General features: G+C 37.8%; 1 protein-coding gene across 3 annotated transcripts; it reads right to left on the minus strand.

Moving 5' to 3' along the window:
- Positions 1 to 841: 841 nt before the first annotated feature.
- On the minus strand, positions 842 to 18162 carry LOC101477079 (alanine--glyoxylate aminotransferase 2, mitochondrial). 3 transcript variants are annotated; one of them, XM_076886584.1, is made up of 15 exons: positions 18089 to 18162; positions 17697 to 17884; positions 17044 to 17132; positions 16692 to 16882; positions 14312 to 14435; positions 14131 to 14225; positions 12769 to 12862; positions 12121 to 12214; positions 11474 to 11574; positions 11164 to 11256; positions 9806 to 9938; positions 8864 to 8952; positions 8612 to 8761; positions 2153 to 2251; positions 842 to 1442 (listed from the first exon to the last, which is right to left on the minus strand). In XM_076886584.1, exons 2-15 carry the CDS (start codon positions 17791 to 17793, stop codon positions 1341 to 1343), a joined length of 1551 nt encoding a protein of 516 aa, XP_076742699.1. In that variant the 5' UTR covers positions 17794 to 17884; positions 18089 to 18162; the 3' UTR covers positions 842 to 1340. The 3 variants fall into 3 exon arrangements, with proteins under 3 accessions (XP_076742699.1, XP_076742698.1, XP_004549699.2); XM_076886583.1 differs by having other exon boundaries at positions 17697 to 17888; positions 18089 to 18159; XM_004549642.5 differs by lacking the exon at positions 18089 to 18162 and having other exon boundaries at positions 17697 to 17968.
- Between the last annotated feature and the right edge of the window lie 1808 nt (positions 18163 to 19970).

Here is a 19970-nt window from a genome sequence, read left to right on the forward strand (position 1 = left end):
AGACAGACAGACATTTAACATGTTAAAAAGAAGAACAAAATTTGTTCCCCAGGCCAGTATTAAAACAATAGAAGAGAGAATTACACTTAACAATAACTTGCCACTCATGTAATAAAAACACACACATAAACCGATAAACTGCAGGCACTCAGTCCATGAACCTCACAGTCTCATGTTTCTTTTTGTTTCCCTGGATGTCATTGCTCGGTAATCACGGTAACATTTGCCTTGCTTTTTAATGTTCCTTTTCTTTTTCTGTATATTTCCAAGCATTAGATGCCTCAGTCATTTTCATATCAGCTTTGGTGCACACAGAAGCATGGCTTTAGGGACTGTGATCACTTTCTGTTACGGCATGAAGTTGCAGCATATTGTCTCCTCTGTAACACAACAGTTTTAAGCCACAACTGACTGCAGAGAGGACGCTATATATATTAATAAGCACTGTTGTCTTGCCGGTCCCTGGCCTCCTGTGTGAGGTTCCTTTGCATACTCTAGCTTCCTCTCACAGTCCAAGGACATGCATGTTGGTTTAATTGGTGACTCTAAATTGGCTCAGGATGTGAGGTAGATAAAGTGTTTTAAGTATGAAATGTATAAATTCCTTGAAAGCACTATATGAATGTATGGTCTAAAGCACTTTGAGTGGTCAGTAAGACTGAAACAGTGTTATGTAAACATGAGTGCGTCACAGTAGAATAAGATTTTGAAAGTACAGCAGTATTCCAGTTTGCAGAGTGCAGCAGGGTTACATGGAATCGTAATGCTCCTCACAGTGATTCAGTGAACAGTAACAGTTATTTCACTTGTATGCTTGCAATGAAAACAGCTGGACACTATGTCAGTGTTTCCAGAAAATCACGTTTTATTGGTCTGTGGAAATAGGATTTTATCCATTTATTTACACTGATAACAAGATAATAAATCCACTGTCAGAAGTAAACATCTACATGCCTAGTAAGATGATTAAGTATAACTTGCTGAATAACCAGATTTGGTTTTGGTTTCTAGCTTTCATTATTATTGTGGTATCATAAGTAATAAGCAAAGCATCGCTTTATAAATGATCATACACAGTTATCAGATCTAAAAGAGCAAAATGAACTAAAAGTTAGTTATCAATTTTATCAGTGAGGCCGTTTAAGTCTTTGTTATAACAAAATCATTAAACATAATTAGAAAATGTCATCTTCTTAATCACTATACAAAGGTAAAAACAGAGATAATGAGGTTATTAAGATTAATACTGAGACTTTTACTACTCATATTGAAAAAAGGTCACCTCTGGCTGACCAGGGTCTCTTTAACACGGAGCAATCCGTCTGACCTTTTCCAGGCTTTCATCTTCTTTCCATGTAGTTGTGGACAGACTTGTCAAAGACTGCCATGAAGAAATCAACATCTTCCTTTGTGATGCACATGGGGGGTTTGATGCGGAAGGTCTTAAAGAGTGATAAAAGCAGAACAACAGAGATTATGTAGCATCAGTGATTTAGACTGTTAACAGGAAAACACAAGACTTTATCACTCATCCATAATAATGTTATAGGTTTGGAACAGTAGACACCGTTGTATTGAATTATCCATCATTTGGGGGGTGGGGGGCATACAGAAAAGAAAAAAATACTTAGATATAAAAATACATTTTAGGTGAACCAAACGGCTTATACACAGCAATTTCTCTTTTTCAGTTAACATCAAGTTAAGAAGTGAGTCCTGTAGGATTCTGGACTATTAAAACATCATGATTTTTTCTCCTTTACGAAAATAATCAGTTTTCTGCTACCACAAAAATACCTGCAGCATGTTGTTTTCTAAAGCCATAAATAGAAGAACTAAATAGCAGTGTTGACATCACAATGTCTCAGTAAAGCATGATGAGGAGAGCTGGAGGCACAATTACAGACAGAGAAATGAAGAATTCCAAAACCAACATTTTCTGTAATTTAATGTATTATCAAAGTGAGCTACTGCTCAGATGTCTGTTTTAGATCCAAGGTAAAAAAGAAAAAGGAAAGTAAGCAAAATGACAAGTGTGCTTGAATTTTAGAAAACGATTAGGTTTGTGCTGCAGACACAGCATGTATTGGTGCCACACTGCAGTCTAGCACATACATGAGTATACAGAAGGTTAGAGAGTGGGTGAAATTACCTGTCCATATATTGCTCCTTTCCCAATCAGGACTCCCATGTCCTTGACATCCTCAAAAATCTCAGCCATTGCCTCAGGGGGTAGCGGATCTCGGCTGGCCTACACATAATAGACAAAACGGATGTGGGTGGATGTTTTGGTAAGCACAGTAATTTATCCAGCTTAATTACCAGGATAATTTTACCAAATGGCTAGTCCTGAGTCACTTTAAACATAGAAGGAGAAATAAATATTTGCCTGATGCACATGGTGCATCACTGATAAATTCTATGAGATGTGGTGTGTGACAGTATACGTCATACGTAACATTATTTATTCTTTAAAATAAGGACAAATTGTTCTTTATTCTTTATATCCCTAATCCGTAATCTTAAACAATAAACATTACACGTAAAAAAATAGTATATGTATGTGTACCACCCAGTGTAAAGTTTATGTCACATCTGTCCTATATTAAGAGCATTAGTACTTACCAAAAATCTTTTTTTTAACATTTCTGTAAAAGTTAATCCACCAGTATGTGCAAGCGCTTTAACCAAAATGATATTTTTAATGTTAACATATAATAAATGTTTTTAATCCACCAATTTTCAATTTTACAGCTTTATTAAAAAAAAGAGAAAAAATAATCAAGAAAATAATTATTTTTTGATTAAGATGCCAAATTACAGTTATTTACTTGGATTCCTGAGCAAAAAAGTAGTTTTTAGTGGTCGGATGTTATGCTTGATTAATTTCTGACTGCCAGTGTGCCAAAATGGTAAACTGCTGAGAACTCGCTGAAAAGGAAAGCGTCTGTATGAAATCACTCCGTGATGCTGCATGGTCTTTGAGACAAGTAGGGCAAGACATAAAGTGTTCTCACAGAGCGGTCAAGTGTGCTTTGGAGGCAGAAAACAAAATCAGAAAACAAAAGCTGACTGAAGCAGATGTCAGACACCTCAAGGTTTGAATTACTAGAGATAGAAAGAAGACCACTGCTGATCTTCAGACAGAGATGAGCTTCTAAATCAGAGTCTGAGAGGCACTCCAGTGTGACCACAAGCAAAGGACTCAATGAATAAGGCTTAAAGGGAAGAATAGCTGTTTAGAAGACCTTATTCAGACTTGCAAACATCTCAGAACACCTCAGAATTGCCAGGAAGCATGAACACTGTACTGCAAATGACTGGACGAAGGAAGTCTAGACACAGAAATCCAAGTTTGGACTTTTTGGTCAACACCAAAAAGTTGCAGGTAGGTGAGGACTGGTGATTCGTGAACAGACTGGCTGAATGACTGAATGGCTGACTGAGCTGAAAGCACACACAGCAACCACAACATCACAAGACACTGAACTTAAATACACAGGCTGAATGATTAGTGATTAGGGACCGGTGAGTGAACAGCTGAGCTTAATCTGACTAATGACACATGGAAGTAACTGGAACAGCAAAACAGGAAATGAGAACGTGTGACAAAATAAACTGAACATGAACAAACTGAGAACACTGGGTGAACCACCCAGGAACACTGACATTAGTGAATCATAAACAAGGTCTATCTCAACATCCCAGAATCCCTTCTGGACTGAAACCGACTGGTTGTGGGTTTATATACCAACAAAAAATGATCCCAAACATCCTTCAAAGCTGTGCAAAGACTCTTTGACCAAGAAACAAGAAAAAGGAAGTACTCGAACTGATGGAGTGGCCAAATCAAGGCCTACAATGGACTCAAAGATAGACTCTACAAAAGTTTCATTTACAGCAGGTCTCTCGGGCTAGTTAGAAATGATCTGAAAGTCAATATCAAAAGAGCCTGTCAAAGTGCACCAAGCTAGCAAGAATGCAAGCTGTTCAATGCCTAAGGGGGCATTAAGTCTTTTGGTTATTATACGTAAGTAAGGACTATGTAGTTGTTTGTTGAATAACTAATATAATTTTTAGTTTTAAGCAAGTTTTGTGTGACAGATTTGTAAAATATTTGTATTTCCTTGTTTCTACACTGTTACAAAAAACATCTTAAATAAACGGTAATATTCCGGCAGCTGGGGCGCCAAAATACTACCGTAAAATAACAGAAAATAACTTCCTCATAAAAATACGTTTTTTCCAGTAATGACAATACAGTTTGTTGTGCTAATTTTACATGGGATTTTGCCTTTTCCAAATGCTTTTAGACATTAAATTAGGAACATGTTAATGTGATTAAACAATGAAATCATCTATAAATAGGAAAAATACTAATGTTAAAAAAACGTTAATATTCCGGCAGCTGGGGCGCCAAAATACTAGCGTAAAATAACAGAAAATAACTTTCTCATGAAAATACAGTCATTTTCAGTAATGAAAATAGAGTTTGTTGCGCTAATTTCACATGGGATTCTGCCTTTTCCAAGTGCTTTTAGACATTAAATTAGGAACATTTTAACGTAACAATGAAATTACCTATAAACAAGGTCAATGAATGTGGCAATATGAATCATAATACGTAAATGTATAAATATACAGTTAGCAGTTGGTTTAAATAATAATGGATTGCATGCCCTGGGACAGACTGACAGAGGCGAGGCTGCCATATCGCACCAGGTGAAGAGTCTGGACCACGGACACAATAGCGAGAGTGTCCGAGCCGGGGCTCGAACCGGCAACCTTCTGATCACAAGGCGAACTGCCAACTCTTGAGCCACGATCGCCCTAAATAGCAACGATAATAATACTTATGTGATGTAACACAAGCTTATAGGAATCATGTTATATACTTTTCCATAGCATTACATTTGAATTCAACAGTTCGATCTTTCAAATAACGGACAGATATTTGTGAGATCATGATACATTTGTGAATGTATTTTTACAATCTATATATGCATATGTACAAAAAATATATTTAAAAAACAAGTAAATTGTGTTTTACTATATTTACAGTGATGTTATGTTATTTTACCTTTGACATGTAAAATCACAGTCTACTTATGTAAATTTCATGATATTCTAGAAAGACAGTACTATTTTTTGGAACAGTGTAGGGTGGTCTAATAATCACAGTATATGGTATAAGACAAGAATGTTGAAATAAATTTAACATGTGTCTGTCTGTCTCTGTGGTTGTATGGTCTACCTGTTGTGTCAAGGGAGTCTTGTATCCCCATTCAGTCTTGTCTCTGCATTTCTTTACCGTTTCCCTGTGTCAAGTTTGTATGTCTTAAGTTTGGGTCTCTGTCTCATGTTGTTTCCTGTTTTTCTTTAATAGTCCTTCATCTTGTGTGTGTGATGTTCCGCATTGCTTCCCTTGGATTGTTAGTGGATTCTGTTCACCACGTTTCCACTCTGCCCTTACCTCATGTGTGTAATTAAGTCTTCAGTTTTCTTTAGTTTCTGATGGCAATCTCCCCTCTACATGTCCAGTATTTCCTATTCAGGGTCCTAGTCTCTGAATAATTAAGTTTCCTGTATTCTGTTTCTCGTAAGTCTAAAAATAAAGCTGCCTTTAAGTTTAGTCCAGTTTCTGAGTCCTACATCTGGGTCCTAACCCGGCCTGCTTCACACAACAGCTCATGACAACATGTACCAAAGTAAGGACACAAATGTCTATGACAAACCTTCTGAAAGAGCATACAGACAGGAATTCTTTTCAGCTTTCAAATGGAGTGAGTGAATGGATTTGAATTCATTTGTTTAACCTTGAATTATGTATGTTGAGAAGACACACACTCTGAGTGACTAAATATGGTTCACAACCTGCAGCCATGTTGCAAAAGAAAAAACATTTAACTAGATGGTTGGTACACAGATAAAAAGTAAATAAATGAATAAAGATGGCAGCAAAAAATAATTAAATAAATAAAAATTTCACTGACTATGTTTTTATATTTGGGATCTTCTGATTCAGAATGAAAAGTTCACCCACTTCATTTCTCATTACACTTTTTCTCCTAATGTTTATTTGTGTGGTTCATTCCAGAAACTGTGACTCGGTTTCTCAAAACTCCAAACGCAAACAAAGAGTTTGCTGCTTTTGTCAAAACCCCACACATCTCTTGCGAAATAAAAACAGCACTCAAAAAAACAAAACATGTCCTCTCTTCTCAGGACGGGTTCCTTCCACAAAAACAATACACACAGATATTACCTGATGTCTTCTCACAGACCATCATCCAAACACTGATGTGATAAATATAAAACAGTATCATCAAAAGTGCTCATGTATGTTTTGGTTTGGTGAGGTCATGCTACGTATTCAAATGATTTTGAGCACCTATATCCAAAAAAAAAAAAGAATAATAAAAAAAAGGACCTATTTAATGTATATGTTGAGCAAATTTACTAATTTCACCATGTATTGCAAGTACAATGAGAAACCCTACACAGATCCCAAAGGGTAAGAAATATATGTGTATTACTGCAATACGTGTTTAGCTGAACTGACCAAAAAAACTTCCTCATAGACTCCCTTTCACTCTTCCTCTTTGTTCTTCCTGTTTCAGCTTCTTGCCTAACACTTGAAGAAATGACTCAAAGCCTCTTTTATACTCTGACACATGATTAAATTGTTCTTCCAGTTGAGTTTGCAAACGTGCAGAAAGAGTTGGACCAATTTCTAAATCAGTGTGTTGCATTTTGAAGGCCAGTGTTCCTACAGGTGAAAGAAAGTGTGCTAAATGATGCACTTTGTGTTCAGAGATTTGCAAGAGTGTGATTTAGAATGACATCTGAGTAAAACAGGTGGGAATGTCAGTAGTAATATGTATGAGCTTTTTAACATGGCCTTCATAAATGGTAAGTAAAACAATACTATTACTGTATTTTATAAATGTGTATCATAGGATATTATCCACAGTATTTCTGATTTCGCGCCATTACCCCGATTCATAGCGGAAGTCGGTTTTTTACTTCCGCTTGCGCTGTTGTTGACAGTTGCGGGGTTACACCTTCACTGTTGATAAAGATTTCTCTCACTGCAGTTTCTTTTACCTGGATTAAATGGCAACACATCGAAGGTGGATACACAGTAGAGCTGTTTTAAAAAGCAGCGAGGACAGTTCAGTTGCAGTGCCTCACCCGTCACTTCTCACGGAGTGGGTAGATGACATGAAACTATGGCATCGACATTATTAATTAATTAATTATTAATTATTATTAATTACCTTGTATTTTCCGAAGGAGTTGATGGCGAGGAATTACGTAATTACAAGAGCAGCGAGGCGTATAATTACCTGCACAGCAACAAAATTGATAAAGTACTGCTCAACAAACAAGGCGACTTTATTTTTCTTAAAGCAGCTGTAGAGCCGAGCCAGAGTATTAATCAAGCGAAACACTTAGCATGGGCAATGCTAAGAGAAAGTGGAGTAGTGGAGACAGTCGGCTGTTCCTGTATCGCCGGATTAGGGAGATCATGTAGTCATGCGGCTGCTATTCTGTGGAAGGTATATCACTTATCTGGATATCACAATGTTTAAATCACTGAAACAGAAACACTGGACTGGTCAAAGGCTACTGTGTTTTTGTTCGTATTACTGGAAGCTGTCACACTCAAAGTGGTCCGAGTGAGCTTTCTTCTTTTCTTCGGTGGGGGTCGGTCATAGCCCAGATAAAGCTCCGGGTCGGAGTGTAGCTCTGTGGGCTTTTTATCGATAAAATGAAAGGAGCAAACATAAACTCTCTTTGGAGGGTGTTTGAGTTTTAAAGCTGCCAGCCACGTTAGTTTCCGATCCTCCTTCCGTGGCATAGAGTGCAGTGCGTAGGGCGGTGGGCACGGACAGGCCTTTCTAAGTTGTTGATGCTCAAGGCAAAATGTTTCTAATGCGTTTTTCAGTTTTCTTGAATTATTGTGGCAGCCGACGACAGCACACGTTGAACCCGAGCTCATCTTCGAACAGGTAAAGCCACTTATTACCGCACAAAGTAACTGATTTTGTTGTTAGCAACGACTGAACACGGGGTCTCGCTTTGAGAAACCGGAAGTATAAAACCGGACAACGGAAGAAGTGGTCTGTCATGGCAGCCTACGTACGCTCTTACAGAAACCTGTGGATAGGATATTCAATCTATTTTCTTTTCTAAAACAAAAGCCTGATTTTTAGGAGCACGTGAGAACGGCGCAGGATATGTTTCTTCAGAAACACACGATTTTATAGGTCAAAGGAGTCCTCTAACAAGCACAAGGTGTGTACAGAATTATGGCTGTTTAAATACATGTTTTTTGTTTTGTTTTGAAATTATGTATTAACTGGGCTTTTTCTCCGATTTGCAATCAGGATTAATAAAATGACCAAAATAACATTCAGACTCTGCGATCACAAGACCAAACCTTACGCCAGGTGTGTATACGAATGTCTGTATACATGTTTCGGAATTTAAAAATGGCACACATGCTGCAGAAAACAGTTAACTGGGGCAATGCTGGCCAACGCCCCCAGGGAGGCACAATGCAAATATGTATTGTATAAACATATGAGCACAAGGATCACAGCACCTTGTCTCGGACCATTTCCACACCGATCTGCAGGCCTTTTCCACGGACATCACCGATGATCTCATACTTGTCTCTGAGTTTCGCGAGCTCTGTCATCAGATAGGTGCCCACACGAAGGCTGTTCTGCTGGGTGTCGTCCTCTCTGATTGTCTGTTAAGGAAAAATGCAGGGGTTTTTTTCTGTATTTCAGTGTCGCTGCTGTCACTGTTATCTTGAACAGGCTTCATTTAGAAAAGGTTAAAGAATTCCTACATCAAGCACCGATGAAGCCACAGCACAAGCCAAAGGATTTCCCCCAAAGGTGTTGAAGTGAAGCCCCTTGGCAAAGGAGGCTGCAATTTCTAAAAAAAACAAACCAAAAAAAAAAACAAACCAAAACAACAAAAAATGAAAAAACAAATTCAAACCTCCAGCGACTGCTCCGTTCAAATTACATCTCAAAATATAAGATATATAAAATACTTTTGTGTTATCAAAAGTATTTTATATAAAAATGAATTCATGTTGAACTCTTTATCAACTTGATGCTAGGTCTTTTAGTATTGTTTAACACTAACAATCCAAAATGGATAAAAATGGGAGTCTGATGGTACTTTTCAAGGTAGCACATCAGTCATACAGCTACTATATGATAAACAAAGAGAGGCTCACATTGAGGCTCACAGCATTATTAATACAACGTTACAAGTCTCTCAGGGCTTCAGCAGCGTTGTTCTAATGGAACAAGTACTAGAAGCTTTTCTTCAAATCAATCTATGTCTTAGGTATTCAATGTGGAACTACTTTTTCCTCCTTGTCTCCTTTCCCAATTTCTTGCTGAGAGCTTGGCTGAAGTGGTGAGTCACAACTGGAGAGCCGATTATTTCATTCACTCACAATTTCAGTAAAAAAAGAAAAAAGAAAATATGGTCTGCTTGTTGCTTGAAAAGTATAAAATAATTAATAAATAAAAAAATACGTTTTCATGGTGTCCTTGTTTTTTTGGTTTTTTTTGATAAACTATAAATACATGTTAAATTGTTGAGTCTTCACATTCAAAAAGCTCCATCACCACCTGGCAGAAAGAGACAGATGCTGTCTCACCACGGCCAGTTACATTTTGCCAGTGAAAATAATGTATAATGTAATTAAATGTATTTGTTTATGTTTCTTGAGTATAGAAGCAGATCTACAAACACTAGAGTATATTCTCACCTGGTGTGGTAACAACAGCTCCCATTGGGAATCCATTGCCAATGCCCTTTGCCATTGTAACCATATCAGGAATAACATCGTGGCCTTGGAAACCCCAAAAGTGGCTTCCTGTTCGTCCAAATCCAGTCTGGACCTGCCAGGTGAAAAACTGATGATTAAGTGATTTATTTATTTATTTATTTCCCCCCTTTTTGGAGTACTACAGTAAAGGAAGCAAAAAAAAAAAAACAACCAAAAAACCTTAATTGTCCATAAGAATTTAATACCTATTGGGGGTGTTGTAGGAATCTGTAATTTAATCAAGATAATAAAACATTTCCCTTCAAACGCTGAGTCTCATTCACTAATCCTAGCCTGCAGCACTTTTGTCTTCCTTCCATATTCAGTGGTGACTCGAACAAAATACTGCCACAGACATACATTTTGGTGACTGTTAAATTATAGACGAGTGACATACTCTGAACATGACCTGTGAAACATTACAGTCACAGGGGGGTGAAGAATTGGAATTTATGATAAATCTTTTTTTTAAAACATCTGGATGTTAATAATTGATGCAAGTGTGGCAATGTTCTTACACAGTTTCAGTCAGACTGGCTCACCTGTCAGGGAGGAGATAAGGTACATACTGACATATGTACATACACATGCTACATTATCGTAAGATGTGCATAGAAATGGTCTTAGAGTACGTACAAACTAAGTGCACACACAAAATAATTTGTTGTTTTTGGAGACAGAAATGCACCGCAATAGTGAAAAAGCAGGAGAATTTTACAACTGAAGAAACTGAAACAATAACGCCCACCTCTTCACTGAATTTCTTCAAGACTGAAGAAAAAAAATCCAGGGCTCAATATCGTGTATAAAATTTGGGGGATTTTTGGGCTTTTCTGTTTTGTGTGGTTGTTGTATTGAAACAAGAATACTGAAAAGTTTTCCTATGAGAACAGGTTTTTCTAAACAAAGTTTATTAGAATAAATCCACCTACTCCTGCATTTGTGTGTAAAACTAGTATGTGTGGTTAAGGCACAGATGTGCAAACATAGTGTTTATGCCCACTGACTTGGTAGCTTATGAGTGATTGGCAGTTACTTTCTTATTTTTTAATGCATTTAGGAATATTTTATAACAATGCTTTACCATAAAGCACTTTATTTAAATGGAAATAACACAGCAGATTCAACACGTGTAGCAGCACATGTACTGATGTGCTTAATCTCCACTTTCTAATATGCTGTGGCAGGCTTAAAGATTTTTTTTAAGAATTTAAAAAACAAACAAAAAACTGACCCAAACAAAACAATGTAGCTAAAAAAAATTTAATTAGAAAACCTATTTAACATTTGCACTTAACCTCGTCAGCAACGCAGATTCCTCCTCGCTCTCTAACAAGTTTGTAAGCGTCCTTAAGGTAGTTTTTAGGATACTGCACAGCTCCTCCCACTCCCTGTATAAACACACACGTGCACATCCCACTGTCACATCTTAATTAACACAAACACAGCGACCACTCTGAACAAGGTAAAACAACAAACATAGACAGTATATTAACAAAGGCCTATTCTAAATTAAATCACAATCCATTCAGCGTAACAACGTGTTTAACCCCAAAAGAAAAAAGGAAATATTTAAAGAAACCCTAACCCTACAATTGAATAAAGTACCTGAATCGGCTCTCCAAAGAAAGCAGCTATTCTGTTTGGGACACTTGTAGCAAATGTCTCTTTGAGTTGTGCAATGTACTGTTCATTTGCCATGCAGTGACCTGTGGAGGGGGAACAACACAAAAAAAACTTTCTTGTCAGTTTAGATGGTTGGCTGATTCAGATATTATTTTGCAGCGACAGATGTTTGGTTTGTGCAGAAATCCATGAAATTGTGCTGACAATGGTACCATTTTCAAGTGGTCTAGTAGAGACAGGTTATTATTAACATTCCTGAAAGTGGTAAAACATTAAAAGAAGTAAATACTGAACAGCTGCCTTGTTTTCGGGGTTATAAGTAATCTGCCCTACTCTGTATTTTGAAAGAAGTGCATGTTTTTGAATCACAACTCAAAAGGGAAACAGAAAATTACAAAAATGAAAGTATATAATTTTGTTTAGATGCATGTGTCAATCAATAATGATCTATGCAAAACAAAGGACCCCCCCCCCCCCCCCGCCCCCCCCAAACAAAGAGATCTCCTTTTTTGTCACCTGGATACAGACAGACTATTATAAAAAATTAAAAACATCTCCCTCTTTTATTCTGTTTATTAGAACAGAACGGGTGAATTAGCGCTGAGCCACAAGTGCACATGTGTGTGTACCTTGGGCACAAGTGCACTCTCTGATGGTCTGAACGGGGGAGTCTCTACAGTGGCTTCCTCCCCAAGGCCCTCTGAACACATCGGGACACATGGTCTGTTCATTGGACAGAAATCAGGTCTGCTTATTTCAGTTTAACAGCACAAATAAAGCATCACCAAACTTTACTGCTGCGAAAGCATCGGCCACCTTCAGCCCATTTCAGAATTATATTTAATTAAGTAGATATAAAATGTGCAAATGAATTAGTTTAAATAATGCAAACATATTCAGTGACACACACCTTCAATACATTTTGACCTTAAATGTGTCACTTTAAGCCAATTATTAACTATCATAGGGCACCAGGGATCACTGAAAAGTTTGCTTAGAGTTAAAAATTAAAATTTTTTGACTCACTGACTACTCAACCCAACTGAACAACAAGGAGATTTGCATATGAGGTAATATCTTTTTGTGAGTAATGTTCGATTAAAAGTTGAAAAGATTTTCAACAAATTAATGCCAGTGTTTTATTGCAGTTTTTTCTTTAATTTGTTTAATTTAACTTGTTTATATGTGTCTTTATGCACTGAATGGGAAATCTTCCAGTTTTCAGATACAACAAAGTTTTTTTTTGTTTTTTTTTGCTGTCTTCTTGCAGTACCTACATTTGTGGAGTCAAAACCACTGGCAACAGGGTATTTATATGCTGCATTGGAAGTGAGGCCAATGGTCTGTGGACTGCCACCATGATATGACCCTCTAGAAGGCAAAAATACACATTACTAGCAACAATACCGCAATCCTCAACGTTGTTTTTTATGATTTACTTTAACTCTGTGCTTGTCTTTTCAGTGCCTCCAAACAGATAAAATAACATGAATTAATAGCATAAAAAAGGAGAATAGTAAAAACTGTAAAACAATAAAACAAACAAAAACCTGAGGCCGGTAGTACGAAACAAGATTATAGGATTAGCAAAGCCGCTTCAACATGAGCAATTTCAATGTTACAAAGGTGTGGCATCATGACAATTTATATTGCACGTCTAACTAGATCAACAAGTATAAAGTAACAAGTACTGCCTACTGACAGTTCTCTGGAAAATAGCGGCAGCATTGCTGAAGGTTGCCTTCGACCGCTCTGTATGGCTACAAAAAGGTTTTTATAATTGTCTTAAGCCTTTGTTGTTTCCTTGTGAGCACCTGTGAGAAATATGGCAGCTCCGATGCAGTCTTATTCCTGCAATTTTCTGTTGGTTGCAAACAATTTAAAATTATTTTTTAAGTCTTAAAGATCCTTGAAACAGGGCACCTCCCTGGTCAGTTTGATAAGCATGCAGACAGCCTGACTTGTTTAAGTTATATCTGAGCATCAGAATCATAAGGAAACGTCACTTTTAACATGGCGTGGTTGTTGGTGCCAGATGGGCTGGTTTAAATATTTCAGAAACTGCTGATCAACTCTGCAGAAGAAAAAAGAAAATAAGCAGTGAGCGGCAGTTCTCTGGGTGAAAATGCATCGTTGATGCCAGAGGTCAGTAACTCAGATAAACACTTATTGCAATCAAGATATGCAGAAGAGCATAAAACACATTCATACAGCATTTATAATACTACACTACTTTCTAGTATAGCCAATCACACTTCTGCTCACTTTCTGCAGCTGTTGTGTTGACTTTAGTTTGTATTACATGTTTAACCTCTTTAATATTTCCAATCATGTCAGTTTTATCTTCCTTTGTAAAATGAGCTGCTACACTGTCAGTAGACCCATCCCTGTTTGTGATTGGTCATTTGCTGCAACACCACCCCCTTCATGCGAAACCCTGGGTCAATAACCACCTTCATGAGACTGATTAGGCTGATTATTCTGGGTATGTTGACCCTGCTTCGTAGTAAACAATGCCTATGAAGTTTAGTTACCAAAGCTGCCAAAAATCAAACATTTCTACAGAATTTACATTTTTCTTTCATCAGGAGGCGAGTAGGATGCCTTTGTTAGTCATAGAAAAAAGGAAAAATTTAGACCTTAAAGTAATTATATCGTTGTTGCCTGTGTGGAGACGAGCCATCAAAATTGCCAGGTCATTGGATTCCGAGCCGCTGTTTGTCAGATATATCACCTGGACAAGGAACAGACCAGCACACTGTTTAATGACAGCCTCAGCCCATGATGACAGCTAATTCAATGAAAAACTCAATATCTTACCTTTAGCGGATCTGGGAAGTGGGAGGCTAGTTTTTCACAATACTCATGAAGCGTTGGATAAACATAGATGCTAGTTGTATGCCACAGTTTCTTCAGCTGCTGCTCTGCAGCTGCTGTTACTTTCCTGTGAACAAAGACGCCATTTCATTCCCTCTGTGATAATATAATATGATGATTTAGTAATTAGAAAAGTACTTCAGCAACTTCCAACAAGTACTTTGCTAAATATGTTAGATTTATTCATTCAGAGTGTTTGCCTCAGTTCTTGTACAGTACTAAGCGCAACATTTCACAGTAACCTTTCAGTAACGTAGAACAATGGTTTCATAGTTTCTTTAGAAAATTCACAACCTAACTGGGCTTATAAAACTATAGCATCTAATCTATAACTTTCATAGCTCACTTGTCTGAAGTGCGGTACATATTGGTTGTTAGATGCAGACTGACCATTTCTGCAGGGATAAATCAGTAATTATTGATATTACCAGCTGCTGCTGTCTAATGCAACAGGTGTGTAATAAGATTAAAAAGGTCTAGAAACAGCTGGAACCAACGAACTACCTTTGGCTTATGTTAGCATTTTAAAAAAAATCTAATTTAAGGTGTTACTCATTAACAGATGTACAACAGTGAGGGAAAAAATCAGGTGGAAAGGAGGTTGGGGACTTTACACAGGTTCTGTAAAGGCATGAAGAATGCGGCGAGTATTTTAGCACGTTGTGATGTTTTATGGAGTAGATTTGGTGCTGACATGTGGAAAATAAGTGATTTTCTTATTGTGTCCAGCAGAAAATAAATTAGCTTAGGCAAAGAGAAACCAGGAGACAACCTCAACCGGCGGGCCATGGACTAGGAGTCGTTTGATACTGGGCCATGAGAGTTGAGGCTCGGCTATTTTTGTAATCGTTTTTTATCGTTAACTCGGATTCCCTGGGTCTTTTCCCGTGTGTTATGAATAAATCTTGTTTTTTTCGTACCGGTACTGGTTTCATTTAGTTGTATTTATCCGTGACACCTTAAAGGGCGGTCCGTGAAAATATTGTCGGACATAAAGCGGTCTGTGGCGCAAAAAGGTTGGGGACGACTGATGTAGGGCATTCTCTAAAACGACCAAGCTACTCGGGATGGTAGACAGACAGAGGTCTTATAGGAGAGGCTTACAGAATTATTAGCCTCATATTTTGGTTAAGTATTTCCAGAGTATCTGTTAAATAGAGCAAGGGATTTTTAAAACGAACATCTTTTAAGACGAACAAAAACCTAAACTATCGGTTTCCAAACTATTAGTCCCATGATGTTAATAGTCAAACATGTATCATATCTTCTTGGATAACAGTCTGCAGCAGATTTTGTTGTAGTTTTCAACAAATCTCCTGAGAAATACCAGCCCATTCTTCTTTGACTAATCTCTCAGCCTTCTCTAGATTTTATGGTCAATAGTCAGTAACGTTTACTTTGGTCCTCTTATGGTAGTTCTTCACCAGGAGCAACATCTGATTTGGGTTGTTGCTGTCGTGTTGAAAGACAAACAGCATAATACTCCCACCACCGTGCTTCACTGTGGGGATGGTGTTTTTGGGTTGTAAAGAACACACATGTCAGGCTGCGTGTCCAGTTTGCATAATCTTTCTCCAGGTTCTCCTAGCGTACTTCAGCCTGCCTTAAAGGCATCTCTACTTGTAGTGATTGTCTTCTTTAAGATTTTATTCTTTAGGTCATTCACTCATGTCTCAGCAGTTGTTCTGGGGTCTTTAGGCACATCTCTCACTAGTTTAATTTCCAGTCTTTAAAACCTTTCAATCCTGCCAGGTTTGTTCTGTACTGTGGGGCTTTTTCTATGAATTCCTTTATGACACTTCTCGCTCCAGTTCTTGACACTTTGGGATAACACACTGGGATAAGTTGTATTTCTATCTTCTGCTTTGTGAGCATCAATAATTCTTGAAGTTACAATTCAAGTTACAGCTTAAACCCTTGATTAAGTGTTTATGCTGTGCATACATTTGAAGATAACCTTGGCTGTAACTGGATTGTTGTAACTCTGAGCATTACAAAGTTAAAGCACATCATTGCACATTGGTCAATTTTTCAGGGAGCTAAGAATTACGACCCTGATAAATATCTTTTTCTGAAATAGTTATTTAATTAATTATCATTATTAAATAATGTATGCTTTCTTAAGAAAACGGGCATGTTTAAAAATGCTTTATTTTAAAAAAAAAAACCCATGCTGTTACAATAGCACTGTATGCTGGGTGGAAAGTGGTGCATAAATGTTACAATAACCGACTCATGTCAGTGTCTCTACTTCATCCATCGGATGCCTGTGTTTGTTAAATACTTTTCCATGTGTAACACGGCAAACTGTAAAGGATCTTACGGGTGGCAGTGGCCCACACTGACAGTCGCCACACCAGCAAACAGATCCAGATATCGTCTCCCGTCCACATCCCACAGCCACTGCATGTACCCCTGGTGGATGAACACTGGCTTCTTATAATAAGTAACCTTCATGGTCATGGGGTTGCAGTTCTGTCTGCGGATCTCTATCATACGGTCTTTGGACATACCCTTGATAGAGACAAATAAACAAGATAAGGGTTGCAGAATGGGATGTTTATTTTTTTGTAACTGAGGTTTTTTACTACATTTATTCAGCCAACTAAGTACTGTTATTACTGAAGCGATTACATAATGCAAGGCCAAATGTATCAGCAGGAGTCTGCTCTTACCGTGTATTTTTCTGGACTGAAATTGCACGGGGGCATCTCTGGCACGTCTGTAGAGGGGGGCTTGAAGGCTGATTTCTGACATAATGCGCCTGTAAATTAATTGCAGCATGAAAACAAAAGAAGAAGAAGGGAAGAACAGCTGGTTGACAACCATAGAGCTCTCTATTTTATCTGGCAGAGGATGATCAAAGCTTTGGCGTGACATTACAGTGACATCATGTGAAACATCTTTCTGTTGACACAAATGCCAAATATTTAACACCCAATTACCAAATGTAATTTCTAATCATCAACAAAAAAAACCACACAAATCAGGTTTAAACTGTGTTTGCTTTTGATGCTACTGGTTTCATTTCATTCACACTTTTCAGCAATATTGAAGCCAGGATGGGACCACATTAAGATAACCTTTGACCTCATAGCACATTGATGTAATGCTGCCTGTTTGCTTGTTGTGAAACCTCCAGCAGACATCTACAATGGCATGGCTGTGACAGATCTTCAAATTGAGACATTATTAAAAGAAAGAAAAAAAATCGTTGAATCAATTAACTGAAATACGCTCCTCCTGCACTGTAGTAGCAACAAACCAAAAAGCATAACACACTTATATAGTGGGGGTAAATGTTGGAGCTGAAGCAGGGAGAACTCACCACTTGCCCGGTGGAAATAGGCCAAACAGGGCATTGAGCAGGACCCTCGTGTTAAAGCAGCACAGCGTCCGCTTAGACTCGATATAGCTTTATACATGGTGAGCAGGCACTGAGGGGGTACACGACAAGTGCTCTTCTTCCACCGTGTTGACAGTCAAAAGCAGCAGATAAGGCGGGTACCCGTTTTTCTTTCTCAAAAAAAAAGAAAAAAAAAAGAGTGTTTGAAGTGGGCGGCGACGTCCCTCGCGCGCGCTCACAACGTCATGGTTTGTGAAGCACGTTTCTGAACTTTATGGCAGAAATATAGTATCATCAGAATTCAACTATTTTTAGACATTGAATTTATAACACTGAATTTTTTATCCTCCAAATTTCCCTTCAAAAATATTCACCTGCAAAAAATTCAACTCCAAAAATTCATCTGCAAAATTGCACCTGCAAAAATTCAACTGCAAAGGTGACGAACTTGAATGACCCAAGCCAGAGCAATCAGCACTAGATCGAGTCGAGCGGCTCTCAGCCAATTAAATTACGCTGTTTGATCACATGACACCGTTAGCCAGCAGTGTGTCTCCTAAAAGAGAGCTGTTTAAAGGTGAGTGATTAAGTTTTTCTCCTAACTAGAGATCATTACAGAACGCCTAGTCCTACTTAAAATCCATACAGGCAAGACAGAGGCAGACCAGACAGTGAAGAAAACAAGGCAAACATTAGTAATATTAAAACGGAAATATAGGATTAATATAACATACAATTAGGGAAAATGTAAGGAACACAATGTAAATGATATTGTAAAGTCATTAAAACGGCATACTCTGATTAAAAGAAACATGTATTTAGGTAGGATAATAATAATAATAATAATAATAATAATAATAATAATAAAAAAAAAAAACATGTACAAGATGGGTATGTATACTTGTACCCAGAATTTAACTATAAAGTTGTAGCATGCCAGACGATCTTGATTGAATGTAACTTTGCTCCACACAAGTTTTATGGTAGACATATTCATATTGGTATCTAATAAATGATTAATTCTTAGATTTTATCGAACGTTCATTTATAAATTGTGTCTGTCTTTATGTGTTTGTTTCAGATTATGCAAGATGAAATTATTCAGTCAGCAAGACACTTGCTGCAGTTGCTGACATCATCCAACCGAACTGCTGCTGTGATGAATCAGAATACAAGGTACTTTAGCAAGACTTATGAGTTAATGCTACAGTTAACTAAATAATTGTATGTATGACTGACTGACTACAACGAATATGACTGCACATTTACGCCGACATCATCCTGGTGCAAAGACAAGTGGAAGCAGACAAAAACAACAAGCATGCATGCTACAAACTTTACCCGAGTCATTTACACAGCTGTTAGCACATGATTCTCCTTATGGGGACCTGACATGTTTAATATTGTGGCGAGCTCAGACAAGGAGGAGACGGAGGTATCGTTTGGTCTTGCTTCCCGTGAGCTAGCCAGGGAGCACAGCCGTTTATTGACATCTGCAGAAGAACACTGCCGCTAGCTAACTGCTCAGCGCGGCAACCGCACAGCAACAACATCAACAACACACAGGGCGCCCTCTGACCCCGGAAGGACACACCGTCGCAGCAAGAGGGCGTCACCCGTCACTATGGCAACATAAACAAAACATAACTGTACAAACAGAACCCCAAACAGCCCTGACCCGCTACAATATGCTGCTGAGAATATAGCGCAGAAGAAGCGTATAGTATAGCTTTTATTTTGGAAAGAGCCATTTCTCTGTAATAAACTCTCTTTTCCAAAGATGGGTAATTATGTCATTGGCATCGGTGAGCCACTGTCAATATGTGACATTGAAATCGCGTTTGAATTTGCGCTTGTTTTTTTGCTTTCACTTTGCAATCGCGCGAACTGTGTATAGAGAGCGACAGCACTGATCTGTGAGTGATGATAATTTGTGCACCAATTCCTCTGACATCGTCTTATCAATCGTTAGCTTACTACACAAACATGACAAGTGAAATCTCCCGCAGCAAGCTTAACCCTTTAAGACCTACCATAGAACCAAGTCCGCCAGAGCTTATATTATATTTTTACATGCTGTGGAGCCATTTTTGGGAGCATTTCAAGTTGCTATACATCAATACAACCATTATAGCCCAGATTTTAATAATATGTATTCATTAAGTGCATAATAATTACATAAATTGCAAAAAAAGTGCAATAAACTACAAAAAAATTGAAAATCGTTTTTGCTTTTTTAACATATATTTGTAGTTA

The sequence above is a fragment of the Maylandia zebra genome, linkage group LG7 (assembly GCF_041146795.1).
Source record: "Maylandia zebra isolate NMK-2024a linkage group LG7, Mzebra_GT3a, whole genome shotgun sequence".
NCBI classification, from domain to species: Eukaryota; Metazoa; Chordata; class Actinopteri; order Cichliformes; family Cichlidae; genus Maylandia; species Maylandia zebra.